At 42.8% G+C, this 15,715-nt stretch overlaps 1 protein-coding gene across 5 annotated transcripts in view; it reads right to left on the bottom strand.

Annotated features, from left to right (window-relative positions):
• EGLN1 (egl-9 family hypoxia inducible factor 1) overlaps window positions 1-15,715 on the bottom strand; it is a 46,805-nt gene that overhangs the window by 10,014 nt on the left and 21,076 nt on the right. For all 5 annotated transcript variants that reach the window (XM_036016134.1, XM_036016133.1, XM_036016132.1 and 2 more), the window contains exon 2: window positions 259-378. In XM_036016134.1, the coding sequence (XP_035872027.1) occupies window positions 259-378 (120 nt within the window). The remainder of the gene's footprint in view (window positions 1-258; window positions 379-15,715) is intronic.

The following is a 15,715-nucleotide window of genomic DNA, read 5'->3' as shown; positions in this document are numbered from 1 at the left end:
TAAAAACCATTAAAAGAACTACATTTTAATACAAGACACTTTCATAAAAGGTAAATTTTAGATGAACAGGTCAACATCTGAAGACAAGGCAATCCACTTTTTGAGCTATATCAGTATATGTTTCATTTCACAAACATCCACTGCTAATACTAAAGCTGAAACAAATCTAAGAGAGGAATTCCCGACTGCTGCGCATGAAGAGCCTTACCTAGGAGGAGTGCCTGTGAGAAAGAACAAATGCTCGACTGAGCTGCATACCTTGGCGTCCCAGTCCTTGTTAAGATAATATATACACGTCACACATCTTCCATCTCCATTCGGATTATCAACATGACGTACGTATCCCGTTCCATTGCCTGGGTAACAAGCAACCATGGCCTGCAGTGATAATAATGATGAATTTTAGCATCTGTGTTGGAGTTAAAAGAGACATCGGCTGTATGCTGGTTTTTGACTGCTCTGGCTTATACTTAAACTCTTCTCTCATAAAACCACATTAGTAGATACAAGAGTCAAAGACACTCTGTGTTGGCGCTGCTTTAGAGAGTACGAGGCACACGGGAACAACAGATGCCTGGCGACTCTTGCTTCACAGCAGCAGGAGGAGGTGACCCTGACCCTGAGGGGTCGGACAGCAACACCGCTATGGATGTTCAGCTGTCACCAGCTATGCCCTGGCTAGTGTGGCTGGGTTGGTTCGAGCGTCGTCCCATAAACCGAAAGGCCACGAGTTCAATTTCTGGTCAGGGCACATGTCTAGCTTGTGGGTTCAGTCCTCAGCACACAGGACATATGCGAGAGGCAACTGATCAAGGTTTCTCTCTCTCTTTCCCCCCTCCTTTCCTGTCTCTCTCAAATCATTAAGCATGTCCTTGGGTCAGGATTAAAAACAAAAAACAAAAACACCCCAAGGCCAGAAGGATGGCAGGGCCCAATTTCATGACCTTGATCCATACTGACGGCCCTGACCCAGTGAGTCCTGTCCTGCTCCACGGGGGGGGCCTGCCCTCCCTGAGCTCAGTGCAGAGCACCTGCCGCACTGCTCTGCTCATGGTTATATCACCTGTCTGCACCGTCAGCGACGGTACCAGTGCAAACAGGCATGATTCAGGTCAACTCCAAACCTTAACTCATGTAATGTCAGTGATTTAAAAAAAAAGGCTAAATGATGAATTAGCATGGGACTAACCCCTCTTCAAATCAGAAAGAGTGATTATTTTGGTCAGATTATAACAAGATGTAGTTCAGAAGGTTGTTGGTGTTAAACATGAAGGTAGAAGAGAGGCCCAAAGGAAAAACCACCAAGTTACTTACATGTTCTAGGAATGTAGTACATAATAATCAACTGGGCAATTTGGGGAAAAAAATCTCAGAATTATGAAAACAACAAAAACAAAGATACTCAAGGTTATCAATTACTCCTGAAATCTTTATTGCTTCTCCAATTTCTTTGTGTATTAAAGCCAGTGGATCAGTATTAATGTCAAAGAATTAGTACGAAGTTATCACATAGTAATTAAATTAATAATTAAGATAAATGATAAATGCTAACTTTTAAAACTCATGTTCATCTGATGAGTAAGTCACTCTGAGATTTTTGGCCTCAGAGGATCTCAGACAAGGCCCTGGAGACATGGAGAGGGGAGAGCCTCGGCACACCCCGGAAAATCAGACCAGGATGAAAATGTGGGGACCCTACAGAGCCACGCTCCCAGAGGTTCTTGTGGAAGAGAAATTTTGTAGGCAACTGGCAAAAATTTGGAAGGTCATAAATTCATTCAAATAACCGTGTGGCCTAATATTGATACAGTGAGACTGCGTTCAGCCATTCGGGCATGTGCTGAGACCGCCCCCCCCCCACATCTGGGGTTTTAGAAATAGAAGAAAAAGTACTTCTACAAGTCTCATGAAATCTAGCAGCGACTATGCTTAGAACCAGAATTCATACTTTAACAAAGTTATCCTTAGCTATGGATGATCAAAGTGTAAAGTACCTTAAATATAACATAACTTTCCCAGTTTTGAAATGATATTCATGCTCCATTTCTTAAATGGGAAATTTTGTGGTACTGGTATATTTTAAACATATCTGGGTAAAAGAGACTCTGATATTGCCATTTTTGCTTTGTTTTTAATATGCAGAAGACTCTAATGTACTCTTATTCACAATATTTTCAGTGTATTCAGTTTACTTTGACTTAATCTCCTGGTAAAGTAACTAACAGCTCATTCTACACATGATTCTACCTGCTCAAGCACCTTATTAGTTAAGATGTCATTAGCAACATTAGAAAACATTTATGGAACACCTACCGCATCACACTACAGAAAGAAGGGTCAGCGTGTTATCTCTTTAAGGACTTACAGGGAAAGAAGAAAAAACAGGGCACACAAACAAATGATAAGCAAATAATTAAACGAATTCTGGAAAAAGGAACTACTCATGTGGAATAAAATAACAGGACAAAATGTTGAGCTACACCTAAGACCTAAGCTTCTCTTTAAAGGGCAGATGTGATTTGAAAAAGTGAAGGGGAAAAAAGCAAACAGGATGAGCACTAACAAATATAGTAAACAGTTAAGTTACAGTGAAGTATTTTTAATTTCGTAGAAATTTGGTGGAATCTTAAAAATTAAGCAGAGGAAATAGGACATGAAAGGTAACCAACAGTGAGCACTTATGGTCCTTGGCTGGGAACTTTCAAGCCACAGTAAGAATTTTTAAGAAGGCAGCTTCCTTATTCGAGAGTTACAAGAAAGATCAGTATAAGACAAAGCATACTGCTATGGTCCTTCCCCCCCCCCCCCAACCCCCACCCCAGAGAGCTTGGGTTGAAATCTTAATGCCCAAAGATAATGGTATTTAAAGTAGGGCCTTTGGGAGGTACTCAGGCCATAAGGGTGGAGCCCTTACCAATGGATTAGTGTCTTACACTTTTGTAAGAGGCTCTGGAGGGATCCCTGCCCCATCCTCCAAGTAAGGACCCAGCAAGAAGTGGTTGGCTATTGCCCTGGCTGGTGTGGCTCAGTTTTGAGTGCCGGCCTGTGAATCAAAGGGTCGCTGGTTCGATTCCCAGTCTAGGGCACAAGCCTGGGTTGTGGGCCAGGTCTCCAGCAGGGGTGTGAGAGAGGCAACCACACATTGACGTTTCTCTCCCTCTCTTTCTCCCTCCCTTCACCTCTCTAAAAATAAATAAATAAAACCTTTAAAAAAGATAGCAGGAGTAATAGCCATTCCTTTGTAGTTCTGTAGTATCAAAGTCCATCAAGACAAATTAAACTATTCCCATCTCTAGGGACTTGTTAGGGCCTGAAGCGAGACTCCCCGCTCGTCCTGAGCCCTTCCTGAGGGGCGGCAGCAGCACCAGCCCTGACTGCACAGTCCTGCGGGCTCGGGGCGGAGGCAGCCGAAGGGCCCAGACAGCGGCCTGGAAAAGAAACAATGCAGTCGCCCGCTATAGAACTCCGAGGTATGTTCCTTATCTGCCATCTCTTTGAGACACCAACTTTAAATATTTCAATTTCCCATTGGGAAAAGCCTATTTAAACATAAGCAAAACAATTAAATACTGTTTTTTCCTTTTTGATATGAAAATATACATGATTGAGGGCGTTTTTAAGATTAAAAACACCGTAAATTTGTTTTTTACTCTGAGAATAAAAGGAAGGAAGAGGTTTGAGATACTTCTTTGGAATCTGAAGACATTTATTTCTGGCATTGGAAGGCTTGTATTCAATATGAAGTTGAACCAGGAAACTTTTATTTTCCCTTTTGAACTGAATTATTTTAAAACACTGATTCAAAGCTAAGAGAACTAAAATTTTATGAGCTATCAAAATACAATTTTTGGCCTGAATGAGGGGACAAGGTTTACTATCTGCAAAATCTACCCTATTAAAATATATTGCCTCAGTTTACAGAGCGCTCTGCCCTTTGTAATGTTGGTAGTTAAAACTTAGTAAGTGCTTACTACAAGCCAGGCGTGGATCGGCTCAGTTAACCGTCTTCAAAACAAATTTATGAGACAGATACAATTAATCTCACCATTTTAGATACTAGAAAACTGAACTCCAAGGAGAATGAAAAACTTGTCAAAGGTCACAGAGACTCCAAGTGGCAGTCCAGTGGGAAATAACCTCCTCTATTCTTGCTCAATTCCTGGCTCAGTAAGGCTTGTGTTTCATTTGACCTAAGAGTTCGGATGAAACAGGTAACACAGGCTCGCTCCTACTTGACGCCAGCCTGCTACAGTGATACACTCTTCATGCACAACGCTCAGTTCTCCCAGACAGAGGTCCTGCTTCAAGTTTTTCCCAGCTTGCCAGTCGTACCTGTTATGTCTCTTCCCCATTCACTCCCAAAGCACACCTACCCACCACACCTATGCCTCCCTTGGGGTTTATATAAATCTAGCTCAAATGGGAAAAATAAGTCACTGAAAGAACTGGACTGAGATGAGAACAAGTTCGTACTTACTATAAGAATAATTTTTAAAACTTCAGATATCAATTATACCTGCTTAGTTTATGTAAATCTCTTATGTCCTAAAGGTACAATTAAAAACTTTATAAAAAATTATAAATTGCCCTGGCTGGTGTAGCTCAGTGGATTGAGCACGGGCTGCGAACCGAAGTGCTGCAGGTTTGATTCCCAGCCAGGGTACATTCCTGGGTTGCAGGCCATAACCCCCAGCAACCACACATTGATGTTTCTCTCTCTCCCTCCCCTCTCTCTCTAAAAATAAATAAATAAAAACTTTTAAAAAAAGTTATAAATTTTGTTCGCTGAATGGGGGTAATAGGGAAGGGCAATCTGTGTGCATTTAAATACTTTGACTTTTTTAACTAAATTTTATTTTATAAATAATATATCTTGCCATAAATAAACTCAGACTTTATGTTTTGAGAACTTTCTTTTTCAAACCGGTATCATGGCAAAAATGAAACTAGCACAGAAAAAAGATACAGTGATAAGAACTAGGGCAGTTTCTCTTCGCACAGCCTCTAGAACACACAGGGCAGTAAGGGCCTTTCATAGACCAAAACTAAAGCCTACTCACTTAAACCCAAGTAGAAAGACAAGACTGGGAATGGAAGCGCTGCAAGAGCATGGTGACAGCTCATGGCAGACTGCATGGAAGAAGCAGTATATTTCGAAAAGAGTGAATCATATAAGGGAAGTTTTAAATGCAAAATACAGAATACATCTGGTGGTAAGTGACACTCAGATTTGCTAAAGCAGAGTTCTTGAGAAAAGGGAAGAAAACTGGAAAGAGGGGCCAGGTTGTGGAGAAATCTGAATGCCTGCTAAGCAGAATGACCTTAATCCTAGAGGGAGGGGAAAGCCATCGTTTTCAGGCAGGGAGCAACGTGGTCAGAGCTGCTTCAGAACGTGAAAAAGTAGACTGCAACAGGTTTGGGAAAGGGGACAGGGAGAAAATGACACTGAGAGGACCAGTCTGATCCTAACTGCGACAGACAGAAAAGAAGTAACAGTCGGATACAGAGGAGGGCCTCGGTCAGGGTGGAGAAAGACGGAGCAGGCACACTGGGAAAGGGGGTGCATAGCGAACAGAAGAGGAGCGCAAGGACATGGCCAGTGCTCCCACAGACAGAGCAAGGGGCAGGGCGGGATCAAAGACGGTTCAGAGGCTTTGTGTCTGGCTGAGCTCAGCTGACCACTCATGGAAATGGGGAACACGGGTTCAGGAGGGAGGAGTTCATCTTTCTGGACATACTGAGTCTGCTATGCTGGTAGGCCATCCAGGTGGAGACAGATGTTCAAAAGGCAGTTGGAAATGCCAGTCTGGAACTCCAGAAAGAGGTCATGGCTGGAGATGCAGAGTTAGGAGCCATCTTCATTTGGGACAGCTGAAGCCATGCGGCTGCCAGAGAGTGCCCAGGGAGAGAGTACAGGGAGAAAAGAAGAGAACAGACGACAGACTCTTATGGAACAGTCATTCGGAGTAAGAGCTCAGTAAGCTCTGTTGCTTTCCTGATCACAGGAAAACTGTTAAACAAATGAAATGGTCAAAAGCTGACTCACTATGGATGATTTCTGACTAGTTATTTTACTAGTTGTAAATGATAAGCACATATTATAAAACAGAACTTATAAAGGCATTTAGGCTTTTTCCTCAAAATGTATTTTTAAAACTTTTTGCTATTATAAATAATATTGTGATCGACAGTCTTGAATCTCCTCCATTGTACATATCCTTGATACCTCCCTAAAATTAAATTCCTAGAAGTGAAATTATAAGGCTTAAAATTGTTTTATTGCCAAAATTCTCTCCAGAATGGTTATATCAGCTTATACACACATCAGCATTTTAATAGTGCACATATCCTCCCACCCATTCTCACCTGGATAGTACATTTTATTCCTACTACTTAATTTGATAGGTAAAATTTTAATATTAGTAATGTTTTAATCATAACTGAATTTGTAAAAGCAAACATTTTTCATATTTTTATTGGCCACTTTATCTTCTTTTGTTAATTGTTTACATCCTTTATTCGGTTTTTCTATTGGATTGTTCATTCTCTACTGATTTTTAAAAGCTCTTTAGCTACTGACACCTTCTGTCATATAACACGACAAAAACTTCAACATTTGTACTATGTTCCTATAGAATATTTTAATATAGGTAGTTATTATTTGTGCAGGAGAGCAGAATATAACCACATTAACTAGTAGGATAAATCGAAGCTTTAAAAAGTCCAATAGATTCTTTTGATCATATTCATAGGAATGTGAAAAATGCAGGGGGAGAAAAAGGAAAGATAATAAATAGCTTGCTGCAAATTACTCCCCAAATGGCCCAAGAATGATGGACTATTTAACCCCAGGCACATGACTTTCCTTACTGGGCCCTAATTCTAGCCCAAGAGAAAACACATCAGTCTACATTGAAAAATCAACTTGCTTAAGGACAGTGCTCCCAACAGGCCGTATAATCTAGAGGCCATAACGATGACCACTGTGGTCCATTTCCCCTTTGGCATGGAACTGATGAAGGTACTTTACAGATGCGGAATTATCTGCTGAAGCAGTCTGTATTTGAGCTGCGTGGCTCTGCCGTCAGAACAGAGAGCTATAATTTGTTAACCTCAGCTGCACTCTTGCCAGCCCCACACAGCTCTTCCTCAGGCTCCTACGCAGGGCTGAGTCCACACCATTCACCCACATCACCCGAACCGCAGACTGAGTGGGGGACAGAGCAGCCTCTCTCCACAGGAGGAGGCTGCGGATCCCGAGCAGGCCTCAACCTGATCCCCACCCAGGGGAGTTGCACGGTTCTCCAGCCGCGCAAGGAGAAGCCACTGGTAAGACACAGGCTCAGACAACTACAGCAAACTTGTTATGTTATTAATATCACTCCCTGGCAGAGTCTGCCATTCAATTTAGCATTAAAAGAAAAATAAAAACAGAACAAAAATCCAGCTGCTTATGGTTACAAACATGTGTGTCAGCACCTCCCAGGGCCCCTGAGCAAGCACTACACTAGGCATGCGACAGAGGACGAAAAGTTCCACACCTGTTCCAACTCGAGTCCGGAGCAGAGGTATAATCTAACCTATTATGTAAATTATTCCAGCATAGAAGAGCGTAATACATTTATTTGTTTTAAGGGACTGGAGGGTATGGATTAGGTTTCTGATATTCATCCTACAGCAGTGAGTTAACATTTGCAAAAACACTACTGGACATACAGGGTGGACAAAAGTAGGTTTACTGTGCCATTACACCATCCTTTTGCACTAACAAAGCCACTGTAACAATCATAACCTGCCTGTCTTTTTCCATATGAACTGTAAACATACTTTTGCCCACCCCTGTACACAATCAGTGGTTAATGTTGAGCCTTCAATCAAAAATCTCACTTCGGTGAGAGAAGTCCAGTGTCCTTATCTCTCCTCAAATCCAGAGTTCAGTAATTAGCATAATAGACATTAGAAATGACTGTAAAGAATGGTGTTCAGAATGCGTGATTTGGCTAGCAATATGTCACGTAGGGACCGCTGCTCTACACGAACAGATGCAAATCCGGTGAACCCGGCGGCTGCACTCTTTGGGACTAATGCCTGCCTGTTCTGTGATTAGTTTCCTATAAGGAAATTCCATTGTCTGATTCCAACTAGGTTAAACTGAATCCTAAAACCAGACTGGCACTTTTGCCGAGAACAAGCCTTTCATAAAAGGTGTTTGTCAGCTCACTGCTGCTAAAAGGATGGAGAATAGGAACTTCATCCAGCTTAGAAAAGTTTGTAAGACTGTTTTCGTGCTCACTTGCTAAATACACTGTTGTACGTATGGCAGAACTCAGTCCGAGTTTTACTGTCACAGCAGCGTACTCACTAAAAACTAGATTCTGGGGAAGCAGATCTACAGCACTCTCACAAATCTCTGGCCTGAAACGTGAGCAGTTATCTCTCAAAAAAACCCTACCTAATACCTAAACAACTGAATTGGTCTTGGGGGGTGGGGGGGCACAACTGGGAAGACAGTCATGCGAAGTGTCCAGAACAGTGTAATACACACAACAGAGCGTACAATGTACCCAGGCAGCAAAGATGGTTAATACTTTGATGGGGATGAGGCATCAGAGAAGAATTTATGGAGAAAGTGATGCAGGAGCAAAATTTTGAGGGATAAAACTAGAAGTTTTCCAGACTGCAAGTAGAGGGGATAGAGTGTTTGCCAAAAGCAGGAACAAATATGGCACCTTGAGAGAAACTCGAGCAGCAGACACTGCTGGACAATGGCGTGCGCAGATGGGACTGGAGGGCAGGAAAGGCGGCCAGCCAGTGGGGCAGAGGGGCTCTTGCGACTTGCCGAGGAGCTCTGTTCAGAAGCCCAACGTAGCCTGATGTGTTCAGTAAGAACCCTCTGGTCTAACTGTTAAAATACAATCACTCCCAACCCCTCCATCTGAAACTGTGACTTAGTAGGGATGGGATGAGGCCTGGAGTCTTGGGATTTTAAACAAGCATTCCAAAGGATTCTGATCAGCAACAGGCCAAATTCTGAATAACAGTAGCAAAATAATCCTACTTCAAACTTCAGGAACATCACTCAGGCTACTGCAGGGGAGGGGCTGGAGGACGTGGGATAAGAGGTTCCTGGCACACGGATGAGACCAGAGCCTGAATGAAGAGAAGGGAATGGGAGAGGGCAGAACCGCTAAAGCAAAATTAACCTCGTGAAACAAGACTGGGTGGTGGTGAGAGAGAAGGAAGATCTCATTTAAAAAACAACCACCTTAGGAAAAGATCTTTAAAATATCCACTATTTGTTCACCTAACACACATTTTCTGAGCACCTACTACATACCAGACACTGTTCTAGATCTTGGAGACACAATGATGAACAGAACAAAGTGACTGCCTTCAGGGAACACACATTCTAGCGGGAGGAAAAAGGGCAAACAGAACAAGTCAACACAGAATAATACGTAGTCTGCCTGAAGAGACATACTGTGGGGGAGATGGGAATGGGGAATACAATGCTGGGGCGTAATCGTTAATGGGGTGGTCAGGTCACCCTCTCTGAGAACTGACACCTGAGCAGATCTGGAAGGGACAAGGAAGTGAGTATCCAGGCTCAGGAGCGTGCCCAGCATGTCTGAGGTCAGTGTGTCTGCAGAGGAGACAGCAAAGTGGGGGGAGAGTGGAAGATGAGGTCGGAGAGGTAAAGAGTGGGGGCTCAAATCACACAGGGCTGTAGAGACAGACCACCAGCTGGCGAGCTACATCCCACAGCCTGCTCTGTATCGTCTATAGTTTCAGCGGACACTCACTGGGTTACATGATCACCTGTGCCTGTTTTCATGCTACAACTGCAGAGCTGAGCGGCCGTGACTGAAACCGTGTGGGCCACAAAGACTGAACTTGTTCCCAGCTGGCCCTCTGCACAAAGTCTGCTGGCCCCGACATGGGAACAACTGAAGGCTGGCGGGAGTCAGAGGCTGGCCCCTACGGTAACTCAGGTGAGGGGTGGTGACTGCTCCGAGCAGGCAGTAAGGAGTGGCCGGAACTCATTCTATTTTGAAGGCAGAATATGCAGCCTTTTGAGAAGGATTGGTATGGGGTTTGAGAGAGAACTCCTCGAGGGTTTGGAGCGAGAAGCTGGAAAAATGTGATAACCGTAAATGGATGAAGACGAGGAGTGACAATGAGGAGTTCAGTTTTGAACATCTTTAGCTGGGGCACATGGGAAGCACAATGATGGTCCTGCTCTTACAGAACTTACATTCCATGGAACAGAAAGGAAAACAATCATCTCAACACAACTTACCATGACCAGACTGGGCACTGGAGTGAAGCTGGGGTCAGGGAAAATGGGTCTTGGAGGAAGAACAAGAAATAGCCAGGCAAAGGAGAAGAGGGACAATGTTCCCGAAAGAGAGCAAGTCCACAACGGAAGACGAGAAACAGCACGGTGTGTGCGCACAGGCGTGTGCGCAGAGGCAGGTGCGGTGCATAAAGTGCAAGCAAGGGGGGCGAAGTGTGAGGCAAAGGGTGTGACAGATGAGGCTGCTCGTGTCCAAGGCCCTTCCTGAAGGTTAGCACTCCTTGATAACCAACTTAGACTTGATCTCATGGGCAGCAGGGAGCCACTGAAGAGTTCGAGGAAGGAAGCGACACAATCGGTTCTGCGAGTTTCGTTCACTGGAGTGGGAGACTGAGTGGCAACGCTTCTGAAGCCTGGCTGTAAAGCGCTGGGCTCGCTGTCCTTACTGCAGCTGGTAAGCAGCTAGCTATTTCCTCTTTTGGGTAACTCTATAAAAGAATACATGTTTGTTTTGCTTTTAATGTTCTTAATGCAGAATCATGCAATGATAACAACAGGCTGATATTTTTTAAGTTCCCAAAATGAATGGATTCAAATGCAGTAGTTAAACGTTTAAACTTAGCCCTAGTCTCAATGCTTGGAGAGGTACTCAGTAATCGCTAAAATGCTCATTTCAATTAAGACTTAATAGACACAAAGCATTCCTTAGTTGAAAAGACTGATCACAAAACCATATAAATCAGACCCTTAAGAAATTAACAACTCTAATTACGAGCTGATTTCCCCCCAACAATAACAGCACGATTCCCTCTGTACAGTGTACCCAAACACTGGTGCAAAGTTCATCCCTTTAAGAGTGCCAGTTTCTCTGCACAGACCTGCAGTGCACACAACCGCACGCAGAGCGCCTCGTTTCAGTCCTGCCACGCCTCCACGAGTTATGCAGCAAGTGGCCATCTCCACTTCACGAATAAATCTATCTGGGCTTTGTTTTTAAGTGCTGAAATGTTTAACCTGTCTACTCACACCACTGCCTGGGAGTGTAAGTAACGTGAAGGACCCTATCTGATCTCAGAAAATAGGGATGGCCCTATTTTAAATAACATTAACCTCTATTCTACTTTTGTCACTTTGAATGAGTTTAATATTCTTTGTTTGTCACAGTTATTAGAAAAGTTGCTTAATTATTTATAAATTGCCATACGTAGACACTTGTATATTTATTTTCTGGGTTTCCCCCAACAGATTTTGGACTCCTGCAGAACACGAACCAGGTCTTACTAATCTGCGCCAAACATAGGGGTCTAAATGTCTGTTGAATGAATCGACTGATGATTGGGGGGTGGGAGCTGAGGGAGGTGAAAATAATGTGAGAGGGAGAAAGGAGGGGGGAAGGAGGGAGCGCCACACTCACTAAATTATGTCTACAGATTGGTTTCCATTCAGTACCATATGACTTTATTTTGGTCCGAGGCACAGCTTATTTTTAAGAAATGTTCAATTAAACCTAGTGAGTCGTTTGTAAAAATAGTCTAAATGAAATTCAAGAGTTCCATGACAACCATTAAGAAGTCAAGTTGTCTAAACCCTAATGCCTGGTGACGCTCAGGCACACTGCCAGTAACTGCTGACCTCCAATACTTCTCTCAAACCTTCATTCCCAAGACCCACAGAGCACGCATCTCGGCCACTGCTTCTTCCACCTCCGTCTGCAGAGTTGCGTGCTTCTTGGAACCACAATGCTCACTAAATTCTGTAAATAACTGAACTACCCAGCTCTGACGGTCAACATTATTAAATGTCAATCTGCTGTAGGTAGAATTTTATAGACTGTTACTGAATAATATGTCTAAATGTGCTGTGGATAAAAAGGGAAGTCTTGCTTTGGTTCTAGAGGGTGATGGGGCCCACTGACTCTAACCGAAGGAACTGATGGGCCATAAGATAAAATCTGAGGGCCACCACTATATGGATATTAATTTGAAGAGAATGTTGCAAGATGTCTTAGGGTCTAGTATCAAAAGTGAGGCTCCACTTCTATATATAATTTGAGAGAATTTAAGTAAGTTAATTATGAAGGAAGAACCAACCAGTCACATTTTAAAGAATATTGGGGGAAAAAAAAAAGAACTTCCAGTCAAGATAGAGGCATAGGTAGATATATTTTGCCTCCTCTCACAACCAAAAGAAGGACAACAAAAAATTTAAAAACAAAAAACAACCAGAACTGACAGAAAATCTAACTGTATGGAAGTCTGCCAACCAAGGATTTAAAGAAGAAACATTCATCCAGACTGGTAGGAGGGGCAGAGACAGGCAGCAGGGGCAGAGAGGACCAGAAGCAAGGCAGCGCTAGAGGACCCGGCAGGCGAGGCTGCTGCTGCTGCTGCTGCTGGTCCCACATGTGCGTTCAGATAAACCAGGAGCAACCAGGGAGCAAGACAGACCGCACCACCCAGGGTTCCAGCATGGGGAAATACAGCCTCAAAACATTTGGCTGTAAAGAATCCCAACTCTACCCCTTCCTGGCTGGGTCACTCTGGGCAAGTGATTTAACTTTTCTGTGCCTGATTTCCCTTGTCTGTAAAGTGAAAATAATAGTATACCTGCATGGTTAATAAACCAGTAGGTAAAAAGTGCTTAAACCACTGCCTGGAGCACAAATAGTGTTAACTATTAGCTAAAACCGGTAGCCATGGGGCCCTCCAGCGGCCTCCTCATCTGATAAGTTAGGATTATCACTATCTATCTCACAGGCATGTGAATTAACAAGACAACAAAGGGAAGTGTCCTATAAATCTCAATTCCTTTTTATGACACCTTCATTATAATCTCTAAGAGAGCCTACTATATGCACAGCACCACTGTAAGTAAAATCTTTACCTCAATCCTCACAACACTGTATCAAATGCCTACTACTATCATTCTCATTTTATTTTTAAAGGTTTTATTTATTTATTTTTAGAGAGAGGGGAAGGGAGAGAAAAAGACAGGGAGAGAAACATCAATGTGTGGTTGCCTCTCACATGGCCCCCACTAGGAACCTGGCCTGCAACCCAGGCATGTGCCTAACTGGGAATTGAACCAGTGACCCTTTGGTTCACAGCCTGCACTCTATCCACTGAGTTACACCAGCCAAGGCTATTATTCTATTTTATAGACGAGGAAACTGAGGCTTAGGCTGGCTAACTTACCCAAGGCCACAGAGTCAAATGGTCAGCTGGACTGTGAACCCAGGTTCTTTGGACTCGACAGCCCAGTTCTGAGCCTCCACACAATATGGCTTTCACGCATATTCAACTCTTTTGTACATCTAGGAAGCTAATAACGTGCCTGGTACAATGACTGATATGTATATGACATTTAATAAATGTTTCTTTAGTCACATGAATCCCAGCTGTCTTCAAGTGGTAAAACTGTTCTGAGGAAAGGGGAGTATAACATGGCAGAGGCAGAAGAGCCTGTGTCCCTGCTTTGTCTGCCCCAGAGTGGTGGGAGGTCTTGGGCCATTCACATCATCTGGGCCAGCTTTCCTTATTTCTAAAACAGGGAACCTGAGCTCGACCTCTTCCAGTCTAGCTTGAAGACTGTATGTCCCATCTGGCAGCACTTCTGATACAGCAGAAACTTAAAATAAGAACTCCAGGATTTTAAAACTGGAAGATGCCATAAGTGGCATCTCTTCAATTTTAGATGGCCCAACTCTTCAGTTATAGATGGGAATCCCAAAGGGCAAAAACTCTAGGTCTCCTCATTTCCAGTTGTTTGTAATGACACAAAGCAGGCATTTCAAACAGAATTAAAAGAAATACAACTGACACCACACAGCCCAAAATAATGCATGCCAAAATTAAACAGTACTTGGTAACTTTTATTGCTCTAAAAGCTCAAAGTTTATTAGTCACTATAAAAAACAGATTTTAGTGCTTGAATAAGCATCTCAAATAAAGACACATTAAGATATTATCTTTTAATTTTGTGAATACCCAGTTTTAATAAATAAACAGGGTAGCTTCAGAATAAATTGTTCTGATAATAAAAGCCCTGCAGTAGCAGTATTCTCACTTCCCTTTTCCGCTGCTTGGCTCCACAGGTAAGTTTCTATGAAAAACAGTTTATAGCAACAGTTCCTAATCTTTCTTGGTTTGCATAGTAATTAATGTCTTACTAACTTTTTAATGACACTACCGAAAGAAGGCCAAAAGAAGTAACTAATAGTTCTTTTTATTAAGTAGGATGAGCCAAACCACTTAGCAAGTATTTAAGTTCTCACAATTTAGCACCTGTTGGGCATAACTTTTCAAACCTTAGAATCAGATTGGACAGGACAACCTCATTCCCTGTTTCACACTTATTTTTAGGTGGTACTTACTTTTTCTAAAAACCAGAGCAAGCACTGAAAATCCAGTTTCATGAAAGTGTGACATAACCAAGAGAAATACACTAAGTCCTCACTTAACATCGTCAATAGGTTCTGTAACTTGAAGCAAAACGACATATAACAAAACAAGTTTTACCACAGGCTAACTGATATAAACAAGAGTTAAATTCACACTGCATCTCATCAACGTTATAAAGAAACAATATTGTACAAAATAACGTTTTTCAATGACCTAATATATAGCAATTAATGCTATGGTCCAAGAGATGTTGCTATGTTTCCCTTGAAATTTCAAAATATTCCACAGCACCATCGTGAGTGTGCTCCAGTGCCCCAGGATGCCTCACTGCACAATCTGTGAACTGTGGGTCTAGGCAGTCCTCAGGCAGCTGCATCCCCACCACTTGGGAGGTTGCTGGAAATGCAGACTCTCGGGATTCACCCCAGACCGATTCAGCAGCTCTACTTTATTTTACCAAGATTTATGACTCAGAGACACCGTTAAAGTGAAAGTCTAGACAGAGCCTTTGCCTACATCTTCTTTCTTACCACTCACACTCAACTCACTGCTTTCTGACTTTTGCTCTCATAACAACAATGTCATTGCTATGGCCAAGTCCCCAATTATGCCCTCCCCATTTTTTAATCAAAGCAATGCATGTCTTTTGTCCTAATCCCAATTAACCCTCTGATGTGTTTGATACCACTGATCTTATTCCTCTATTCCTCCTTGGTTTCTAAAACAGCCTTGATTTCTGGTGTTTTTTTTTCCCCCTATTTTTTTTTAACTTACTGTCCCCACCTCCCCTTTCTCCACAAATGAAAGGTTCTGTTTTCCCCAAGGCTTCTGCAATCAGCACTACTCGTGCTAAGCAAAATCCCCCCCCCCCCCACCAGAGAACCGCATTCAACCCAGGGGCTCCAGATACCATCTATATGCTGACCATGATAGCCTAGATGGCTTTCTGGAGATTTAGACCAAAAAAACCTAACTCCCACTAATATGTACATGGGCATGTTAAACTCAACAATTCCAA

Source organism: Phyllostomus discolor, chromosome 15, assembly GCF_004126475.2.
Source record: "Phyllostomus discolor isolate MPI-MPIP mPhyDis1 chromosome 15, mPhyDis1.pri.v3, whole genome shotgun sequence".
Lineage (NCBI taxonomy): Eukaryota > Metazoa > Chordata > Mammalia > Chiroptera > Phyllostomidae > Phyllostomus > Phyllostomus discolor.
This window is presented reverse-complemented; position numbering and strand designations above follow the sequence as displayed.